The 11290-nt window shown below is 42.9% G+C and overlaps 1 protein-coding gene across 1 annotated transcript; it reads right to left on the bottom strand.

The window, feature by feature from the left end:
* Positions 1-362: 362 nt before the first annotated feature.
* LOC141121758 (uncharacterized) lies at positions 363-10980 on the bottom strand. The gene is given in 9 exon segments (XM_073611480.1): positions 363-824; positions 827-1540; positions 5785-5917; positions 6007-6189; positions 6270-6497; positions 6587-6684; positions 6801-6912; positions 6999-7120; positions 10215-10980. Coding segments are annotated over 7 exon segments (1500 nt in total). The 5' UTR covers positions 6835-6912; positions 6999-7120; positions 10215-10980; the 3' UTR covers positions 363-714.
* Positions 10981-11290: the final 310 nt, after the last annotated feature.

The following is an 11290-nucleotide window of genomic DNA, read 5'->3' as shown; positions in this document are numbered from 1 at the left end:
AGACGAGGAGATTGTCATAAGAGAAGAGGGGATTGTCATAAGAGACGAGGAGATTGTCATAAGAGACGAGGAGATTGTCATAAGAGATGAGGAGATTGTCAAAAGGGATGAGGGGATTGTCAAAAGGGATGAGGGGATTGTCATAAGAGAAGAGGGGATTGTCATAAGAGACGAGGAGATTGTCATAAGAGACAAGGAGATTGTCATAAGAGACGAGGAGATTGTCATAAGGGATGAGGAGATTGTCATAAGGGACAAAGAGATTGTCATAAGGGACGAGGAGATTGTCATAAGGAACGAGGAGATCATAAGGGACAAGGAGATTATCATAAGAGACGAGGAGATTGTCATAAGGGACAAGAAGATTGTCATAAGGGACGAGGAGATTGTCATAAGGGACGAGGAGATTGTCATAAGGGACAAGAAGATTGTCATAAGGGACGAGGAGATTGGGACTCAATTTAGTCCCTTGGACAAGTTGTTTTTTTCAAAAATTCTCCACACCCCTGGAACTGTTTCTTACATGATGAAGATCAGTCATGGAGTATATCTGAGGTGTATATCAGGGTGTGCTTCTTCCCCACATGAGAGCTGTGATGTCCAGCAACATTCATATAGAACACATTTCCCGCACTCAAGTCACTAATACACCTCGAGGGTTGTGTGGGATCCCTGATGTACAGGAAGACAGGACTTCAGTGAGGAACAATTCCCTCACTCAGCACAGAAATACGGCTTCTCCCCAGTGTGAGATCTCTGATGTGTGGAAAGATGGGACTTCACTGAAAAACATTTCCAGCACTCAGGACAGGAATACGGCTTCTCCCTGTGTGAGATCTCTGATGTCTGGAAAGACTGGACTTTCGTGAAAAACATTTCCCGCACTCAGGACAGGAATACGGCTTCTCCCCTGTGTGAGATCTCTGATGTGTGGAAAGATGGGACTTCACTGAAAAACATTTCCCGCACTCAGGACAGGAATACGGCTTCTCCCCCGTGTGAAATCTCTGATGTGTGTAAAGATGTGACTTCCGTGAAAAACATTTCCCGCACTCAGGACAGGAATACAGCTTCTCCCCCGTGTGAGATCTTATATGCACAATAAGATTGGATTTAGAATGGAAACATTTCTCGCACTCAGGACAGGAATACGGCCTCTCCCCCGTGTGAGATCTCTGATGTGTGGAAAGATGGGACTTATGTGAAAAACATTTCCCACACTCAGGACAGGAATATGGCTTCTCACCTATGTGAGTTCTTTTATGCACATTAAGACGACATTTAAAACGGAAACACTTCCCGCACTCAGTACAGGAAAGCCTCTTCTCTGTTGGAAGGACGGCACCATCCCTCACAGTCTGAGGTTCCTCAGGATAAGAGGAATACGATGGTCCATCTACACTGTGTGGTGCCGGATGGACATTTGAGGTAGCCGGGTTTTCTCCTGGACTATACTGTGTGATGTCCTCATCTTCTACTTTACAGTCTGGAGACAAAGTGAGACAATCCTCTGAGGTTTTCCTCATCTCCCGTCCATCTACTAAAATAGAAATAAAAAGATTATTACTAGACATGAGCAGATTGGTTCCCCTAAACCAGGACTCCGCCCACATCAGGCAGCTTTGTCTCTGAGGATCTTACAATTCCCCCCTCAAGGTAACTAGTAAATGTGTCCTCTGTAGGGCGGCAACTAATGATTATTTTCAGAATTGATTAGTTGGCTGAATATTGTTTTGATTAATCGACTAATTGGATAAAAACCTCAAAAAAATGTTGGTGTATAATTTAGTTCATATTCTTGAATATCTATATACAGCGGTAAATATAAATATCCAGATATATAGTTGGATATTTAATCCACTCTGAGAATAACAGACAGATAGATGTATTATTAGAGGGAGAATCTGCTACATATCAGAATCAGAGATCAACATTATTAAAATGTAAAAAAGAGGTAAAACGCTGTTTTGCAGATGATCAGACAGGAGTGTAATATAATATGATGGATGACAGACTCCCTTGTCATAGACAGGTAGGTGGGTACAAGCTCCCTACACCTGATGTCACTTATGCTGGCCGTACACAAACTCATTTTGCTTTCAAAAAAACATTCATCCAATTTTCTAACCATTAGTGGGGTCAAATCGGCGTTCATTTTCCACCACAGTGATGGGAAAATACGAAGGAGCAGAACAGAAAACTTTTCTCCATCGAACAAATTTTCACATCGTGTATGTGGTTTTTGCTCAGAAGTTACATTAATTTTATAATTGAATGTTAAAGACAAGTGGAATTTTCAAACTACACTCGTCCATTCATCGAATGTACAAATCATTTTCATACAAATATTTGTGTGAATATTCTCATCCAAAAATGGATCCGTGTATGGCCAGCATAGGACATTTAGTAGCAGCAGCATGATTTTGTTTAATCATCTGTTATGATGGGGTTAAAAAAAAAATCCTTTATAGTACAAAAACAGCAGATAATCACTACTATAAGGGATTAATTTATACTGTGAAATAGTGAAAGTAATATATCTTATATCATATATAAAATAATAAATATACCCAGAAGTAGGATATATGGGGATTTTACCTGGGAGTCACACATGAAGATATATGGAGGTTAGAAGGGGGGGAGGGGGGACTTTTATATTAAAGTAGTGCTGAAAGCGGAGACTTTTTTTCATGAATATAATAATTTTATATATAATGCACAATACTAGTAAACTTTTACTTTATGTAATAGTAATGCCTTCTATCACCTCCAGTCTATCAGCCTCCACCCTCTCTGGAGTCAGATGCTGATCTTCCCTGCATAGAGACCTTAAAGTCATTGTAAATGTTGGATTTCTTTTTTAAACAAACTCGTCATACTTACCTGCTCCGTGTAATGGGTTTGCACAGAGCAGCCATAAATCTCCTTTTCTGGACCCCCCTCCCCCCACTTCTGGCTCCTCCTGCCTTAAGAGTGCCCCTATCAGAAGCCGTATAGTACAGAGTTCCCCTATAGGAAGGTACAAAGTATAGTATAGTATAGAGTTATCCTATAGGAAGCCTTAAAGTATAGTATAGAGTTCCCCTATAGGAAGGTACAAACTATAGTATAGAGTTCTCCTATAGGAAGTCGCAAAGTATAGTATAGAGTTCCCCTATAGGAAGGTAAAGGTCTGCCTTTAGAATCACTTGTTTCCTTCTCTTGCCCAGGACTACATGTCCCATGAGACATTGCTCTTCACACATTCAAGTTCTCAGGCATTTACTGACATGTACGGATGGTGTACTGAGCTGTATTTTCTGATATGTAAAGAAAGAATGCATTCTGTATGCAGGCCAATTAATCGACTGCCCGACTAATCGATTATGAAAATAGTTGACAACTATTTTTATAATCCATTATAATTGATTAGTTGTTTCAGCCATACATCTCTGAACCTCCTACCAGTTCATTTCTTTATTAATCAACCTTAGTCAGAGAGTGAGGAAACAATGAGAACTGTCTTTTATAGGAGTGACAGTGATGAGGGGATTATAGGACAAGTGTCCCCACCCCCTCTATCTCTCATTGCCATCTTCCCAACACAAGAAGTCCTGCACTTCCTTATTTAGTCCATGATTTAGTCATGAATAACAGCGGGGCTGAGCCCCACCAGAGGTCAGAGAGTGAGGATGGGGGGAGAACAACCAAGATGAAGACTGGACTGATCCTGAAGACCACCATCATTGGGTTATTGACTCCTCCCTCATTATCACTTTCTGTTTAAAGTTCCATAGTTTGAGGATGTTATCACATTATTATCAACATGTAAAAGTCTGTGCTCCAATCAAATCATCAGATATAAAATGTCCAGCTGGTAGGAAATGGGCGCAAAAGAAGTTAGGACTATGTAATGTACAACTTATTATATAGGATACAACATTTAGGATTTTATAGTATCAGAATAATGTAATGTACAACATAGAGTATTTAGTGCAGGGGTCAGGAGTAGGTAATGTACATAATAATTTATATAGGGCAGGGGTCAGGAGTATTTAATGTACAATATAATTTATATAGTGCAGGGGTCAGGAGTATTTAATGTACAATATAATTTATATAGTGCAGAGGTCAGGACTCATAATATTGGTATTCAACAATCAGTATTTGGTAATGGTTTTCATATCTTCCCCAATCAATCATTGTGTAGTCACTTTGCTGATACACTTTATTTTTTCACAGAAGCCCTATGGGCCTTTACTCAGCACTTATTACAACCTCAGTTATTTATTGGGGGTGACATCTCTATCGATGCTCACTTCTTGTTCCCTGTTCACCCCCCATGTTGCTGTTGTTATCGCCACCTCAGTTTCCGGGATGATGTTCCCATAGTGCCTCCAGCTACCAATACTAACCATGTTGTTGAATACTGTAGCTTACTTATAGGTAAGAGTGTTGGATTTAAGACGTGGTTCTCCCTCTTCCTTTTATTTTAGTTACTATACTATTTAGCATTTATATTTCATTAAAGACATAACTATATCACATTTTCTCCTGATGAGTGGAAGTTATCCACGAAACGTGCGTAGAGCTTTCTATCAATGCATTGTCACAGCTACTATGTGTCTACAATGAGACTACCTTGAAGAATGTTGAAACAATTTTATAATATCAATCAATCAATGCAATCAATCATGTCTATATGCAAGTTTGGGTTACATTTAATACATTTTTAATATATACCATGCACTATGTAGGAACACTTATATGTGTGTATATATATGTATATATTTTATGTTATTTATTATATGCAATTTATTGTCCCACATGCATTCATGTGTACCATTAAATGATATATACTAATTGATTCATTTGGTCCTGGTGGTGTGCTTCATATAAAGTTCCAACCCTCCCCCATTCCCCTTCCCTCCTCTCTCTTTAGTATATAGTGCAGGTGTCAGGAGTATGTAATGTACAATATAATTTATATAGTGTAGAGGTCAGGACTCATAATATTGGTATTCAGCAATCAGTGGAAGCTTTCTTCCTTTCCTTTTCCTTTCCTTTCTTCCCCGATCATTCATTGTGTAGTCACTTTGCTGATACACTTTATTTTTCCACAGAAGCCCTATGGGCCTTTACTCAGCACTTATTACAACCACAGTTATTTATTGGGGACGACATCTCTATTAATGCTCAGTTCTTGTTCTCTATTCACCCCCCGTGTTGAGTATATAGTGCAGGGGTCAGGAGTATGTAATGTACAATATAAATTATACAGTGTAAGGGTCAGGACTCATAATATTGGTATTCAGTAATCAGTGGAAGATTAAATATTTACACAAATGGTCCCACACTGCTGCCTCCCATCTCCTGAGACTGCACTCAGTGACTTGGGTCTGAGACTATACAGACATATCCCTCCACCCGGTACAGCCAGCAAACAACAGAGCAAGTAATCCTGGGAGAATTGTCTGTCAGAGATCTTGCCATACCCGGGTATGGGGCAGAAGACCCAAAGCACATACCACAGGTGTCTAGGTCTAGTAACATCTATGGTGAAAATGAACATTTTGCTGCCAGCTGAACCCCCAAATCTCCATAAATCCAGGCTAGAGACATAAATTGTGTCTGCAGCACAGAGAAGGAAGATTATCTGAGAGAAATACAGAAATACAGGGCGGGGAACACAGCTCAGGAAAGTGACCAGGGGATTACAGGCTGATATCACCCAGTCCCCGCCCTACTCTGGACCAATCAGTGAGCAGTATGGGTGGAGGAATGTATTTAGTGTTTGTGCCCCACCTGTGCTGATCTCTGTAAGAGTGCCGTCCTCTAGAATTAGCCTCAATATTCCATCCTCCTCCATAGACTGGTGATCTTTGCTCACATAAGTCTCTTCTTTCACCTCAACTTTAGAATCTCTCAGGTTTCCTCGCTGAATATATAATAAAATTGACATCAATTGTAACAATGCAGATAATGTACAGATCCTAATGATACTATCAGTGATTGTTCCTCATCTACCTGATGATGGTGAGGGATGGTGTGACCTTCCTGTGTGGTACACCTCTCTGGTGGGTTCCTGGTATTAGGTGGCTCCATCATATCCTTGGGTCCTTCTGAAAACTCCTCCATCACTCCATACTCCTCATCCTCTTCTTTATACTCTTCTTTAACATTCGTATTATGATCCCTGAGGTTTCCACTCTGAATATATAATAAAACATTAATTGTATCAGACACACTTGTGTAGAAATCAGAACAACCAATAATTGTCAATCATCTACCTGATGATGGTGAGGGATGGTGAGATCTTCCTGTGTGGAATCCCGGTAATACAAAGGATAGGGACATCTCTCTGGTGGGTTTCTGTAGTTGGATGACTCCACCATGGTGTCCTGGTACAGATCTTTGTGTTCTTTTGGAAAATCTGACTCCTCCATCACCCCATCCTCATCATCCTCCTCTTTTATCTCTTCTTTAACCTCAACTTTAGAATCTCTCAGGTTTCCACTCTGAATATAGAATAAAAATGACATCAATGGTAACAATGCAGATAATGTACAGATCCTAATGATACTATCAGTGATTGTTCCTCATCTACCTGATGATGGTGAGGGATGGTGTGACCTTCCTGTGTGGAATCCCGGGAATACAGAGGACGGGGACATCTCTCTGGTGGGTTCCCATTACTGGATCCATCTGTAGGAAACACACACACTGACTGAATACATGGTTTCTATGTGTTTATCAGATGATGGGAGATCTAGGTGGACCCTCCGTACTGCTCTCTCCTTTACAATAAAGTCTCCTCTTACCCGGTGATGTGAGGGGCGGCTGATTGTCCATCATGACGTCCTTGTGTCCTTCTAAATACTCCCACTCCTCCGTGGAGAAATAGACAGTGACATCCTGACACCTTATAGGAACCTGACACACACAATGATACAGTCACCATCCAGACACATCCCTTGTCTGTTACTGGATAATGTCCCAGAATTCCCAGCACCGCTCACCTCTCCTCCATGATCTCTCTGGTGACTTCTAGAATCTTCTTTGTATTTCTCTATTCTATCAGGGAGGGAGGTGGAGGTAATGTGATGGTCATATGATCTCCAGACTTCACAGAAGGAAAACTCTAGATCGGAACACAAATAGTAAAATTTAAATGATATTCCCAGAATCCTCCTCACCTCACAATTCAGGTTTCTATTTTATCACAGTCCCACTTCAGACTGAGGTATGATTTACCCACACAGGACCCCCACGCTACGCAGGTTAAAAGATTGTAGCAGGCATTCTTATGGTATTACATACAATGCAGGACCAACAGTCTTTGCTAGAGAGGATGCTAAGAGTCCGCCCACATCCTAAGAGTATCAGAGAAAAAAAGCCAGATAGAGGGACATTGGGAGGAGGAGCTGTGAGGTCAGTGTGATGTCGTAATACATATAGACTCTGGATGGAGGGACATTTGGATGGGAAGATTTGAGGGGCCCTCTATATGAGGCTCCTGTGCAAACTAAATCATTTTTCCTGGGTGCATCCTACCTCTCCTTAACTGAAGAGTGAACTTTGACCTTTATCATACAGAAATCTGTCAGGAATCTGTGAAAGTAAGTTCTCATATGAACGGGTGACGTGCGTGTAACAAAACATCCCTCACTCCGCTTGAGTGCTTTCGTCATATACTGCTTCCTCCCAGTCTGAATATAGATATCAGATATTCCAACCGCTCACAAGCACAAAACAAGACGATACTTGTTTAGTTGTTGAACATGGACTCTTTTATTAGAACCAAAATACAAGTCCTATATACAGTAGAAGAGGAGGTTCTTCCCTCCTGCTCATATTATTCTAACAATACATCTGTAACCAGAAACCTAATTAACATGAGCTAATTTACTAAATCATTTACCCAGACTAGGTGACTCAGAGATGTGACCCCTCAGGGTAGACTTCATGTCTCCTAGCTCACTGACTATACAACACACATTATCATAAATATCAACACAGAACTCCTTCATACAATTGCAGGGTTAATTAGCACAAATAACAATGGGTGAAAGACTGTGGCAAGCCAGACTAGACTTATTTACATTATAGCAGACAGCAGACAGGTGGCTGGAGTTGATGACATTGGCATCTAACAGTATGTGTCCCAACAGTATGAATCAGTCACTATTTCTAATATGGCATATACAGGGTTCCCAGAGTCTGTGTGTCTTGGGGGGATATGGACCTGAATCCAAAGTAATGCCACCTCAAGGGTCCCTAGGCATACAGCTCACAAAGAGCACCGTTCCCCCAAATGCCAGGGCCCATAATGGGTAGGCAAGAGGCTAGCATTCAATCCTCTCCAAAAGCCTCTGTCCCGGCTAGGTCTGTCACAGTGCAGGGTGCAGAATATGGAATGAAGGGTGCAGGACACAGTACATGGGATGCAGGACATGGGGTTCAGAACATTGCAGGACATGGGGTGCAGAAAACAGGACATGGGGTGCAGAATGCAGGACAGTAATGTAATCCCCCCCTGTGTCCTCCTGCATGTCCTGTACATCTCCCCCAGCAGTGTGTGAGAGCAGAGTGGATGGAGAGGACATCTTGTGTACATAAAGCAGCATGTCCCTCCCTGGCTGGTTTCTTAGCTGGCTGCTTTGCAGGCTTGTCCTGGTTACTCCTGTAAGGACTCTGTAGTCCTGTTTCTCAGCACCTTGTGGAGATCTTTGTGGCAGTGCCGAGGCGGCCCAATTGGAGATTCGGTCCCGCTCCTTCCTCTCTGTTCTGCCGGAGGACTCTGCAGGGACACAGGCAGCTGTGGGTGGAAGCAGGAGCTGATGGTGACAGTAATGCAGCCGCGGAAAGGAGAAAGATCGGCAGCGGGAGCTCAGTGAGATGAGTCCTCTCATGCCGCTGTCCTGTCCAGTCCACCCCTCACTTCACAGGTCAGGTGCCACCACCTCCCACCTCGTCCTCCCGCTTGGCCCAACTCCGAGCCACATAGTCTGAATAATGTGTCCGGGTTTCAGGCAGAAACATTATTCAGACCAACAGTGAGAATGGGCTGACAAGAGCCCAGGGGCCAGGACACCATTTCTAGTCACCATGGTGACCTGGGATTTGTTGAGTCCTGACTTATGGTGACCATAGATACATGGAAATTCAGCTGGTTCAGCAGGGATCGGTCACATTTCCATCCATGTGTGGTCACTAAGGATGAGCTCCGGCGTGTTCGCATGCTGAACGTGGTGAGCCCGCCAGGAAGTTGGCGCAGAGCTAATCACAGGCAGTGAGACATTTCCTGATCTCTGCAGCCATACATCGGGAAATGTCCCACTGCTTGTGATTAGCGCTGTGCTGTGCCGTGCCGACTTCCTGGTGGGCTTGGCATGTTCAGCATGCGAACACGCCGGAGCTCATGCTTAGTGATCACTGCCGGATAAAAGTCACTCGATCAGCAGCTGCAGCCAATAGCTTCATCACTGATCTGTGTATTCTGAGAGCGGAGGAGCGCCCCCCATTGTCAGAATACAATAGTGCAGCGGGGAGGATTCCCCCATCCCCCTCCAATGTGTGGATTGAGGAATCGGTTTAGATTTTTTTGCTCAGCCCGTTAACTGAACGATTAAACTGAACCATGTATGGCCAGCTTTGGAAGAAAAATATATTCATCATTAGTGATGGCCTCCGGTGTGTTGGAAACCCCATGTTCCCGATCCCGGCAGGAAGCCGACACTGCACAGCGCTAATCTATAGTTGCCACCTCATCCCTTTAAACCCGAACACCTTTAAATTACACAGGTTCTGTGGCTGATTAAGGTGGTAATTAAACTCACTTGGTGCCTTATCTGCATTAAATTAGCCTCAGAACCCGTGTAATTCAAAGGTGTTCGGGTTTAAAGGGATGAGGTGGCAACTCTACGATAATCACAGGCAGTGAGACATTTCCTGATCTGTACAGCTGTGGACCAGGAAATGTCTCATTGTCTGTGATTAGCGCTGTGTAGTGTCGGCATCCTGGTGGGATCGGGAATGTGGGGTTTCCAACACACCCAAGGCCATCACTATTCATCATCAACTGATCCCCCTGAAGGGGTTAATCTAGGTCTCCACACTATATATGTGTGTATCATCATCTGCTGGAGATAAAAGACATCACAGTGACTATGGAGGAAGAGGACGGACATGACGGGGGGGTTACTGGGTGTAAATAGAAAATAAGATCTTATTACCTCCTCTACTGCCACTTCCAGCAATGTCTTCTCTCTACTTCCTCCCGACTCACCTCTCACCCGGAACTTCCTGTCTGTACCTGACATCACTTCCTGTCTGTATCATGACATCACTTCCTGTCTTCCAAGCGCCATCATTGACAGGAAGCATGTGTCCTCCACTCCACTTTTTTTTTTTTTTTTTAACCTGAACTTTATTGTGAATCTCTTCAGCCGGAGCTCCACTGTCACAGGAAACATGTGTCCTCCACAACTCCACTTTTTTTTTATTTTCAAATGAACTTTATTGTAACAACCAACAAATAGATGATACTACAGGAAGTGGAGGTCACATGATTTCTGTGTAGAGTGGAGCTCCAGTAACTGCAGTCTGCAGCACATACTGATCCATTCTGTTGTTCTTATTCATTGAGCCCGGGATGTGCAGAAATACAAGAAGATATTTTTGGTAGGTTTTGTACTTTCTGTTAAAGTGCTGTCACTAGCCACTTCAATACCGGACACTTTCACCCCCTTCCTGCCCAGGACAATTTTCAGCTTTCAGCGCTCTCACACTTTGAATGACAATTGCGCGGTCGTGCTACACTGTACCCATGTGAGTTTTTAATAATTTTCTTCACACAGATAGAGCTTTATTTTGGTGGTATTTAATCACTGCTGGGTTATTTATGTTTAATTTAATTAAAAAAAAAACCTTTTCTTAGTTTCTGTCAGTACATTTTCACTGATGTGTGCTGATGAGGTTGCACTGATAGGCGGCACTGATGAGCAGGCACTGATTGGTGTCACTGTTAGGTGTCACTGATGGGCACTGATTGGCATCACTAATGGGTACGGATTGGCGTCACTGATGGGCACTGATTGGTGTCACTGATGGGACTGATTGGCATCACTGATGGGTACTGATTGGTGTCACTGATGGGACTGATTGGCATCACTGATGGGTACTGATTGGTGTCACTGATGGGTACTGATTGTGTCACTGATTGGAACTGATTGGTGGCACTGGTGGGTTTTACTGTAATCGGGGCACTGTTGATCAGTGCCCTGATTACCTGTCCGGGTGTTCCCTGTGA

The sequence above is a fragment of the Aquarana catesbeiana genome, unplaced genomic scaffold, assembly GCF_042186555.1.
Source record: "Aquarana catesbeiana isolate 2022-GZ unplaced genomic scaffold, ASM4218655v1 unanchor229, whole genome shotgun sequence".
NCBI classification, from domain to species: Eukaryota; Metazoa; Chordata; class Amphibia; order Anura; family Ranidae; genus Aquarana; species Aquarana catesbeiana.
Note: the sequence above shows the minus strand (reverse complement) of the source record. Positions and strands in the feature narration are given on the sequence as shown.